This window comes from Amblyomma americanum, chromosome 10 (genome assembly GCF_052857255.1).
Source record: "Amblyomma americanum isolate KBUSLIRL-KWMA chromosome 10, ASM5285725v1, whole genome shotgun sequence".
NCBI lineage: Eukaryota > Metazoa > Arthropoda > Arachnida > Ixodida > Ixodidae > Amblyomma > Amblyomma americanum.
Genome location: NC_135506.1, coordinates 22230343 through 22242414, shown reverse-complemented (window position 1 = coordinate 22242414; position 12072 = coordinate 22230343). Strand labels below are relative to the sequence as shown.

General features: G+C 48.8%; 1 protein-coding gene across 1 annotated transcript in view; it reads left to right on the top strand.

Annotated features, from left to right (window-relative positions):
- LOC144108076 (uncharacterized) overlaps positions 1-12072 on the top strand; it is a 50796-nt gene that overhangs the window by 14552 nt on the left and 24172 nt on the right. The window contains exon 6 of the mRNA XM_077641357.1: positions 2039-2520. Coding sequence (XP_077497483.1) covers positions 2039-2520 — 482 coding nt within the window. The remainder of the gene's footprint in view (positions 1-2038; positions 2521-12072) is intronic.

Sequence of the window (12072 nt, the reverse complement as noted above, 5' to 3'; positions counted from 1 at the left end):
CAGATGAGAAGGGAAAATTGCAGGGGAAACTTAAGCTCCACCTGAGGAGTTTGACGCGATAGCGTTAATGGTTTAGTGCCACCTTATATGTGGAATTGATCATTGTCGATCATAAGGGCTCCTCCTACCGCTCCTGGCCCTGCAATGGCAGGTGCTGCCAGCAGTGGGGCTTGTGAGACCCAGGTTGATCTTCTGGCCGTGGCAGTCACATTTCAGTGAAGATGAAATGCTGGAGGCCCCGTGTGCTGTGCGATGTCAATGCACGTGAAAGGACCCCATGTGGTGTAAATTACCAGAGTCCTCCACTGCGGCATCACTCATAGCCTGAGTCGCTTTGGGATGTTAAACCCCATCAAACGAAATCAAATATAAATTCCACCTGCCATGGTGGGCAGTTTGCTCACAATCCGGCAGACAGGTTTTGATGACGTCACAAAAGCCATGTGACCGAGGTGCCCCACCTGCCTCCTAGGTTGCTTCTCTGGGGATTTTTCGTGTATTTTTCGCTCACGGATAATGATGCCAATGCCGATGACGATGCCAGCTTTTCTGCATGTGTGTCCTGTGCCTCACCACGACCGGGCTTTTGCATTTTCAGATCAGAGGTAGGATGTCACAGAGCATGAGGTGCGCATGAGACGAGAATTGTTCAGTAAGAAGTCTCCTTTTAGGACCAGCAAAGTGTCAATTTTTTCCGCAGTTATTTATTACCTTTTAACAGTGTAACGTTACGCTAAGCAGACAATTTTTTTTTTTTATCCTGCTTGTCAAGAGGTTTTTCTCTTTTGCCGGGGTAGGACAGGAACATACTTCAGCTAAGAGTAGTGTTCTTGGAAAGTGTGAGCCATTAGCACAGACAGTGTAAACAAAACTGGAGGTGAATGCAGGGTGTCTCTCTTTTTTTTGGATATAGCGAATAGGCGAAGCAAAGTCAGTGTTAATTTTGAAAATGCCTCATTTCTTGGCCACTTCTATCTCTCAATGGTGAAATCTTTTACAGGATAGGTTTGCAAGTAGTATTGATTTGTTAATTGTCCTTCTAGCTTCTCTATGGTTTTTTGTGTACTTCCACCTCTGACTGATTTGTTCCTCTGTGTGTGCATGTGCATATGGAAATCGGTAGAGAGATATTTCTGCCGACAGTGCTGCTGGCGGCATTCAAGGTGTGGGTGGGTAGCTTCACCTTGCATCACTGAGGAACGTATGAGGCAAGGTGTCTGCAGGCTGCTTCTGTAGCTTATACCTAAGCTCTTGCCAAAGAGTGGAGAGGCCATTTGATTGAGTGCGTTTTTAGAAAAGAAATTGCTGTCCATCTGCTCCTGCTGGGTCCGTCTGCGGCAAAATGCATTTAAAGACTGCCAACCAACGTGACACTCATCGATGCACTTGATACTTTGGTTGGTTTCAGTGTCAGAATCGTCGCCATTGCACTTATGCATTGTCCAGGTGAAACAATTGACAAGCTCACAAGTAAAGCGTGGTGCTAAAGCCTGCAAATGAAGGGGAAATGTTGAAGAATGCTATGCCTTTGCCAAATTTGTTTTTACCTCTTTTCCTTGAGCTAACCCTTACCTAGTTTTCTCCGCCACCACTACCTTTTGCCATTGGAGGAAATGAAATAGGATAGCTGCACCTCCATGGGGGCGTGAAATATCAAAAAAAAAAAAGGAAGTCTCTGCTCGGTACATGGAGCCTGATATGGAGTTGGACCCTCCTTGTCTCGTGCTCATGTTTAGCAGCATGTATAATTAGCCCATCAATGTCATCCAAATATCAGTAGTAGTTTGCAAATTTCGTTATTAGTGATCGATTAAATTTAACTTTGCAGAGATATTAGTTGTGTCTTCCTCAGTGTATGCTTTCCATTCTTTATGAGAGTGCGTTTGAAGTGGGGCACTCTGAATATTTTTTGTTTAAAACCTTGGGGAGGAGCTATTGAATGCCTGTTTGCAAAAAAAAAAGTCAATGTAAGGTTGTCTGCTCTCGGTGGGGATTTTGGAAATAACCCAGGTGACACATTTTCCGCTTCTGATTGCAGCGCACCCAGCAGCAGCTGCGTCACCAGCCGAGCAGCGCGACCTTGGAGCCGAGCTCCCTGTGGTTTGCCCCATGACAGTGCCGAGTTCCGCGGCTGCAACGTTGATGGCCTCTGGCACAGGGCAGCTGCGAGAGGGGACACAGCCAGATGAGGCAGCACACTTACCTAGCAGGGCAAGGCCATCAAGGGAGAAGAGTTCGTCGGAGGAGGCGGAGCAAAGTGCCACAACTGGACAAGAGTGCCCATTGCAGCCACAGCAAATGGGGTCGGTGCTGGCGGCGCTGATGGCAATAGTAGAAAAATTGGGGCAGATTTCGGACAACATGCAGCTGTTTAGAAACGAGCTCAGGCTGTGGTTTAGGCCGGACTTGCATCACCCTACGGAGCTGAGGGACAGGAGATGTGCCTCATGTGGCCAGGAGCAGTCATCAGGAGTGGCACCACTTCTGGTCAGGGGGCAGGAAGTACCGGGCCAGGAACAGGTGGGTGAAGTCAGAAACACACCTTCGTCATTTGCGTTTTGACAGTTCATATTGAATCAAGTCAGGTTGCGATGAAGCTGGCCATTAGGCTCCCATTGGCATGTACTTGCTGACTGTTGGCTGTCCATATTTGCTGCTGTATACTTGTTCTGCACTGTCGGTATTTATTTTCTTTGGCTACAGTTTATGTGTGTGGGCGGTTCACGGGAAGTTGCTGTTGGAAAAAAAATTGGTGAATTCACAATTCTGAAATCTTCAGGGAAAGTTTTTTTTTTCGTGCTGATTTCTGTGATGTCTTTTAATTTTGTGTAAAACAGGCACTTGAGCACTTACGTAATATTTTATGTAAGCTTTTCGCCGAGAGTTTTTAGGAATTTTTGAGCACAGAACTTGCTAAAAGACATGTCATTGGTTTACCGGAACAAAATAAGGGTAAAATTACTTGCCGCCTATCATAGAAGTTGAGTTATGTTGTTTTGAAGTTGCCACTTCATGGCTGGAAGAAAAATTTTTATTTGTTTTTGCAGTGGCAACTTCAAAATCGTGTAACCGGTTCTATGATAGATAGGACGATAATTTTACTTTTATTGCATTCTTCAATGTCAAGAGAAACCAATGGGATGCATTTTGGTAAGTTCCCTGCAGCAGAATTCCTTCAAAGCTCTCGGCAAAAAACTTACATAACGTATTACATAAGTGCACAACTACTTGCTCTACACAAAATTTAAGGACATATATTTGGAATAGGGAGGCTAAACCACATGTTCCCTGAAAGTTTCATAGTTGTGACTGAGGTATTAAAATTTTTTTTATGACCAGCTTCACCCCTTAAGGTGAGACGCGGGTCTTGAAATGATCAAAAAGTGCGAAAATTTCGATTTTGCAAAAATGGCATATTTGCGATCAATACACACTAAAGTTCCTGTCTAAAAAGCTTGAAGGTCTAAGTTCAAGATCCAACTACTAAGATATTGCTACGCTACTAACTACTCTAGTGGCGCCATACAGCGGCTAAACTGCATTTCCTGGCAGTTGGCAAGCCTTGAGCCATCTCGGGGCTAGATGCTTCGTCTTCTTCATCTCTCGTGCTGCCTGCTGCCTTGCACGTTCCAACGTCTTGCGCGTCTAATTAAAGCAAGTAAACCAGCCCTGCTTACACCAACCGTTTCTCAGTGACATATTTGGTGGAGGTGCTGGGTAATGGCCCATGTACGCTGACCTCGAGGACACCTTTGACGTCAGCTCTCAACGCGTGGCTACAACACCAGTCCACAAGGCGAGCCGCAGCCTGCGAGGCGTACAACCCGAGTTCGGCCAACTGACAGCGCGGGTAAGGGCCATGACATCCACCGTGGCTAGCCAGACAAGTCAGCACTCCGGGAGTGCCCCGCCATTTGTCCTTCATGCACCTCGATCGCCGCCACCGTTCCACGGGGACAGGTTCTAGGACGTCGAAGACTGGTTGGCCAGCTTTGACCGAGTGGCAGGTTTCAATGAGTGGGACGGCGAGCGCAAGCTGCGCAACGTCTACTTTGCGCTGCAGGACTCGGCCAAAACGTGGTTTGAGAACCACGAAGCTTCCTTTACCACCTGGGAGGCTTTTCGTCGAGAGCTGCTAGTGACGTTTACCAGCAGCGAAGAAAAGAGAAAGCTGAAATCGCCCTGCGCTCGAGGTCACAGCAGCCGAACGAGGGCGTTGCGATGTTCATAGAGGGCATGACTTGACTGTTCAATCGGGCCGTCCCTGCTATGCCCGAAGCCCAGAAGGTACGCCACTTAATGCGTGGCGTAAAAGAGCAGCTGTTTGCCGGACTGGTCCGTGACTGGTCCGGACTGGTCCGGACTGGTCCGTGACCCGCCACGAACAGTGTCCGACTTCACCAAGGAGGCAATGAGTATCGAACGCTCTTTACAGGAACGGGGCGCCCACTACGGACGACAGGCTACTGTAGCAGCCGCTTCTCAGTCCCAGTACACGCCTACGTCGCTGCCCGCCGAGAACCTTCGGGAGCTTGTAAGAAGCCTGGTGCGCGAGGAACTGGCGAAACTTCGCTTTGAAGCTCCACAGGTCAGCGTCGCTGCCGTTACGGACGTGGTCCGCGAAGAAATCCAACAAGTTGTGCAGCCACCCCCCGCTCCACACCCGGTGCCCTCCGTTATGACGTACAGCAAGGCGCTACGAAGTCCTGGGCCAGCGATGCGAGCCTTTTCCCCCATCGCTCCTGTGCAATACCTGCAGGAGCCAATCGCAACAGCACCCTCCGTGCCGCAGGAGTTCAGGCCCCCCATGAACAAGAGCACGTTTGGCGTACGCCAAACAATCGGCCACTCTGTTACCACTGCGGAGAGCCTGGCCACATCCTCCGCCACTGCCCCTACCACAGGATGGGTTTAAGGGGGTTTTCACCTGACGCACCTCGACCACGCTACGGTGAAAGAGCACGGGATATCGAACAGTACCTGGCTGAAAACATGCAATCTTCGACCTCGCAGCGACGCCAGTCCCGATCGCCATCCCCAAGGCGGTTCTCTTCGCCCGGCCGCCCGTCATCCTCTGGCCAGTTCAGAGGTACGTCCCCACGTCGGGAAAACTGAAGACGGCGTCCTCCGGGGGTAGGGCTGCCGCTACTGGACCGAGTCAAGAGCCTCCACCCGATGATTCGCCGCGACGCTCCGACCGACGACGACCTGACCTGACGACCTCGACGACGCGCTGCGACCGACTGGCCTCCGCCAAAATTCCGGTATCCGCCGACAACCATGACGTTACCGCACTCGTGGATACCGGCGCCGATTTTTCGGTAATGAGCAGACGGTTAGCCACGGTCTTGAGGAAGGTTCTGACCCCTTGGTCTGGGCCGCAGATCCGGACAGCTGGTGGCCATGTGGTAACTCCGATCGGTGTCCGCACTTCGCGAATCCAGATCCGCGGTGTTACTTTCCCTGGCTGCTTTGCTGTGTTACCCGAGTGCTCCAAAGACCTCATACTCGGTTTGGATTTCCTTCAAGAGTACGGTGCCGTTATCAACCTCTAGGAGCTAATCGTGTCGTTTTCCACCCAAGGTCCTGTCGACGACGATACCGAGCCACGCAGGGCTAAGTTATGCGTCTGTGATGACCACGTTTTGATCCCATCGAGATCCAGCATGTTTGTTACTGTAGAGTGCGATAACAGCACCAAAATTCGTGGCATTGCTGAAACCAACATGTCGCTGCTCCTTGGTCGGCAAGTCTGTGTTGCTCGAGGAATTGTTGAACTGGACAAGGGCCGAACCGAACTCTTGGTGACCAATTTTGGTTGTGAACCTCAGTGTTTGCCTGGCAGAACAACTATTGCGTATTTCGAGGAACTCAGCGAATTCGCGGGACAGCACGCTTTGTCCGGAGCCCCGGCATCAGTGGAGGAACTGACCACTCCCATAAACACTGACATGAACCCAAACCTCCCAACTAACCAGAAACGCTGCTTGGAAAGCGTTATCCAGTCTTTCTGCGACTGCTTTGCCTCGACATCCAAGGTTAGGCAGACACCGCTAACAAAGCACCGAATTATAGTTGACGCCAACCAACGGCCGTTATGTCAGCTGCCCTACTGCATCTCTTCGAAGGAGCGCGATGCCATTCGCCGCCAAGTTCAAGAAATGCTCAAGGACGACGTGATACAGCCGTCGACGAGCCCGTGGGCGTCGCCTGTTGTTCTAGTGGCAAAGAAAGATGGAACCCTACGGTTCTGCGTTGATTACAGACGTTTAAACAAAGTCACTAAAAAGGATGTTTATCCTCTCCCACGTATTGATGACTCCCTGGACCGGCTGCGCCACGCCAAGTACTTCTCATCGCTAGATTTACAACGCGGCTATTGGCAAATCGAGGTGGACGAACGCGACCGGGAAAAGACCGCCTTTATTACACCGGACGGTCTGAACGAATTCCGGGTGCTCCCTTTCGGCCTGTGCTCGGCTCCTGCAACCTTCCAGAGGATGATGGACACCGTTCTTGCCGATCTCAAATGGCAGTCCTGTCTCGTGTACTTGGATGACGTTGTCATCTTTTCTGACACATTCGAAGAGCACCTGAGACGCCTGCGCGCTGTGTTCGAAGCAATTTGGTCGGCCGGTCTTTCCCTGAAGCCCGAAAAGTGTCACTTCGCTTTCGAAGAGTTGAAGTGCCTGGGCCACATCGTGAGCGCTAAAGGGGTTAGCCCAGACCCCAATAAGACTGCTGCCGTGGCTGCTTTTCCTGTGCCCACCGATAAGCGCAGTGTGCGCCGCTTTCTGGGGCTCTGCGCCTATTATCGACATTTTGTGCAGAACTTCTCCCAGATCGCTGAGCCCCTCACGCGAGTCACGAAAGATTCCGAACCATTCTTCTGGGGCCTGGAGCAACAGCAAGCCTTTGAAGACCTCCGCACTCGTCACCAAAGTACGCCCATCCTTGGACACTTCGACAAGTCAGCCGACACTGAACTACACACAGACGCCAGCAGCATCGGCCTCGGTGCGGTCCTTGTGCAGAGGCAGGATGGTCTCGAACGCGTAATCGCATACGCGAGCCGCACATTGTCACGATCTGAGGCAAACTATTCCACCACCGAAAAAGAATGCCTGGCCATTGTGTGGGCAGTAACAAAATTTCGCCCGTACCTATATGGCCGCCCTGTCAGGGTCGTCAGCGACCACCACTCGCTGTGTTGGCTGGCGAACCTCAAAGATTCCTCGGGACAGCTTGCACGCTGGAGCCTTCGACTTCAGAAATTCGATGTCACCATCGTCTATAAGTCTGGTAGGAAGCACAGTGATGCCGACTGTTTGTCTCGTGCTCCTATCGAGAACAACCGGGCTGACCCCGACGACGATTCTGTTTTTCTTGGTGCCATCTCCACGTCCATCCTCATTCAACACCAAAGAGACGACAGCGAACTACGGCCCCTCATTGAGTATCTAGAAGGAAGCGCTCAGTCTCCGCCGCGAATCTTTTCGCGTGGGCTGTCGTCGTTCTGTTTATGTGACGGCGTCCTGTATAAGAAAAACTACAGTCCAACAGAAGCTGTCTATCTACTCGTCGTGCCTACGGCCCTTCGCGACGAAGTCCTGCAGGCGAGCCATGATGACCCATCTTCTGGTCACCTGGGTTTTTGTCGAACTTTGGCACAAATACGGCAAAAATACTACTGGCCAAGGGTTGCTGCAGTTGTGAAACGTTACGTAAGAACTTGCCGCGAGTGCCAGCGTCGCAAGACGCCGCCGACTAAGCCAGCCGGCCTACTCCAGCATTTTGATCCGCCTCAGGTTCCCTTCCACCAAGTTGGCATGGACATACTCGGCCCATTTCCGGAGTCCTCGCTGGGCAACCGCTACATTGTGGTCGCCACCGACTACCTCAGCCGATACTGTGAGACTAAAGCTCTTCCCCGTGGTACTGCTGACGAAATTGCGAACTTTTTCATTCAAAACATTGTGCTTCGTCACGGTGCACCCACCATTGTTTTAACTGACAGGGGAACAGCGTTCACCTCGGCCCTTCCGCAGGAGGTTATGCGCCTAAGCGGCACCAGTCACCGGAAAATAACCGCTTACCACCCCCAAACGAACGGCCTCACCGAACGGCTCAACAAGACGACCGCCGACATCTTCAGCTTGTGCCTGCTGTTATAACGGGACACTGAGTATAATGCCGTTAAAAGTTTCTTTATGGAAAATATTGACCTAATGGTTCCTCTTTCTGGCTTTGTTCTCTTTTGTTTGTCAGCCAAAAACGCAGTTATTGGTGAGCAGATTGGGTTTGAAAATGGAATTCCTTTTTTTACCATTTTATTTGGACTTGCGCCGTCAAGAGCAAAACACAAGAAGGGCTACGTAACGTGTAACAAACATCTGCAAAAGTATACGGTAATGTCTAGAAGAAATCTATTTTAAGATGTCCTCTGCACAATGAGGCAAAAAGAGGTGTTATATGCCTGCTAAAACTCCGCCAACAAAGATCTAGAAAACTTCTTCGTAAGAACTCTCTAAGAACATATTTAGACATTTTTATTTTTTGGAAATGGCTGCTTATATGAAGCCTGTAGACACCAGATCAGCATGCTATATGTTTAGAACCCTCTAAAATCAACCAGTGGGATTTCATTAGGCTTAGTGCTCATGCTTTTTTTAGAGCTGCAGATTTTGTTTGCTCACATATGTGCAGTATTGCTCGAACCGCATAGGACAGGTAGCTGCCCTTTGCAGCATAGATACACATGCAAATGAGGCAAGAAAACCCGCTTCATCAGTCTCTGCCATAGGTTATTATATAAGTGTCCAATAAAAAAAAAACAATTGTGTGGCAATAATATTGGAAGTAGCAGGATGCTTGCTTTGCAGAGGCCGCCTTACAAATTTCTCTTCCACTGAGAAGTTTCGTACCTGCAGTTTCATACCTGCATACGTTCAGGAGTAATCTTCTCATCAGAGAAATTTTTAAAACATTTGGTGGAAAACGTATATTTAGAAAAGTTTTTAAAACATTTGTGAATAAACCTCTTTTGTCAGTATGCTTTTTTAACACATTTTTGGACAAATCTCCATTATTTGATGAGGTGTTTTTTAAATGTTTCAATCTAGAGTTGCACGCTGCTAACGTTTGGAGTTGTTTGAAGACGTTTTATAGAAGTTATATGTGTTTCATGGGAAGATACTCCAAGATTTATCGTTCCGAGGTGAACGGTGGTGGTGTAACTTAACCCTCGGGGATCTGTGCATAAGAAAAGTATATCTTGACACCATGCCGCATTTTGCTTGCGAAAATGGCCTGTGGTGGCGATGCCTGTAAATCAATTCTGGATGGTTTCTGTAGCTTATAAGGGCGCCGTTTTCAGTTAAAAGTAGCCTCCCTGTTGTTTGGTGTTCCAGTTGCGCCATTCGCGCCTTATACATTTACATTTTGCTGCGCAAGTCTACTCCAAAAGCGGAAAATTGATCAATATTGCACCTTAGCTGCGCTTTTTGGAACCATACTGGCTTTCAGTTGGCAACCTACTAAAATGTCTCTGCAGTTGGCAACCCAGAGCACTTGTGGGCTGGCTCGTGGTATAATTTAGCAGCCAGTTTATTCGCGCACATAGAGGAAGGAAAGAACTCTGGAGAGGCAGTTACATCATTTGTGAAGCTGGCTCCTCCTGCTCCCTTCTTGGCCGCTGTATCAGCATGCTTGCGCATGCGCAGCAGGCATTGCAGCAAACAACGCTACGCCTAGCATTACTATTGGCTACGCCGTCGGGCAGACTCCCAGTAGTCCTTGCAAAAGCCCGTGATTTCTAGCGCACTTTGGCGTGCAGCTCGGATAACGAGGGCCTCTCCCAAGTTTTCCTTCTTCCATGTTTGCGCATCATGTCGGTTACATCAAAAAATTGCATCATGTCAGTCAGCCCTGAAGAGGTCTGAACAAGTATCTTCTGGGTTGAAAAACAAAAGCTTGAAGCAGGCCCAACAAGGTCAAGCTTTGTTGGAACAAGGAATTTCGGCCTTGCTGATGCACTTCGCGAGCTTGATGAATTAGTAAAAAAATTCCAAGAAGCATTGAGATACAGTTAAACCTAAATGTAATGAACCTCCATATAGTGAATTTCTCGATACTATGAAGTTCCTGAATTCCCCAGCACCTGCATTGAAGCGCATGTATTTCAGACCTCCATGTAACGAAGGTATTGCGGTGGTTGACCTTGGTGCAACGAACTGGCTACGCCATCTCTCTGTTAGCTAGTGCTGCTGAGCCACTCGAAATTTGGCAGAACCACGCAGAAGTTTCATGACGATAAAGCACCGACATAAGACGAACGCCAATTGCAGCCAGCTGCTGCAGTTGACACAACGTGCCATGCTCCAGCGCCATCGGTGCATCTCTGGCACTTTCTCTTTTGGAACGTCATGCTACGTGGCATTACAACAGTTCATGCTCAAAAGCACCGAAAAAATAATAGGTCATAGCAAAAAAAGGAAAAGACACAAGCAGTGCACGACCATCGCTGCCGCGTGGCTGCTCGTGTGATTCCGATGCCGATAGCTCTCAAGCATTGGGAGCGGGGACGGTGGAGAGCACAGGCAACGCAAGGTGAGGAGTCCGTTTCCAGGGGCAACAGCAAGGGGATAACCGAGAGGATAACCGAGAGAGGGAACATGCAGGAAGAAGCATGTGCCTCTGCGGCGAGGCCGCGGTGCCCCTACCCGCCCTCCCCACCCCACGCGGAGCAGCATTGCGTGAGCCGCGGCGGGGGTGCCGGCTGCTGCCGCAGTTAGCGCGATCGCGAAACGTTTCTCCGTGTTTCTTACTTCGAGTAACGCTGTTTTTGTAAACATTTTCAATATGATTTCACCTACATTTATTTCTTATTTTAGTTTCAGTTATGCAGTGTGCTTTCGACTCTTCTCGCAGAAACTGCAAGTAACGAAAAATCCCACTTTTTTTAATTTCTTTATAACCAGGTTTAAATTGAGCCAATGAAAAAAAAGAATGTTTCTAGTGAGCGTGTTCTTCAGACATTTAGTCAAGCATGCTTGGCTGAACTCGCGTGCAAGACAGTGTCAGGATTAATAAAATTTTTTGTCACTTTTTTTTCAACAGCTGTTTTTTCTTTCTAGCTACACATGGCTGAACCTTATCTCATTAGGAACAAAATCTTTTGGGTGACTCCTTTTATTCCATTTGTGCTGCTCCCGGGTTGCTCCAGGATTACCGTTCTGATACAAAGGTTCTCCAAAATGAATATTTTTCTGCTCCAAAAATTGCTCCAGAACTTGAAATGCAGTTTGCCATTGATGTCCCTTTAAGCTTGTTTAAGATGTCTGCCGCCCTCCCATACTTGGAGGATTGTGAATGTTGCAGCCTTTATTGGTCTTCTGGTCAAGAACCCAACACCTTTTTCTTTCCTGCACAGAGCGTGGACATTTGATGGATCTCCAACCTAGTCACTGTTTAATGGCTTTCGTGCATGATGTAATTTGGCACCGTTGCATGCGATTCTGCTTGCAGACCGCAACGGTGACCTAGTGGTCTGAGCATCTGCCTCGCATGCGGGAGGTGTGGGGTTCGATCCCCAGTGCCGCCGGGTAGCCACCGGTGATGCAGTGGGTTCAAGCTTTCCCCTGCCTGGTGCTCGGCTTCTTTAGGGTGCAGTGCTTGGGAAATGGGTGTCTGACCCTACCTTGAGTCGAAGAAAAGTACCCTGTGCCATGGCGCTCTTTGGTCACAGCCCATGAAACACATAACTTCTATAAAACGTCTTCAAACAACTCCAAACATTAGCCGCGTCCAACTCTAGATTGATATGTTTAAAAAACATCTCATAAAATAATGGAGGCTTATCCACAAACGTTTTAAAAACACACTGACAAAAGAGGTTTATTCACAGACAATTTAAAAACATACTGATAATAGAGGTTTATTCACCAATGTTTTGAAAACTTTTCTAAATATACACTTTCCACTCAACGTTTTAAAAATTTCTCTGACGAGAAGTCTACTTGAGAACGTATGCAGGTATGAAACTTCTCAGTGTAAAAGAAATTTGGAAGGCGG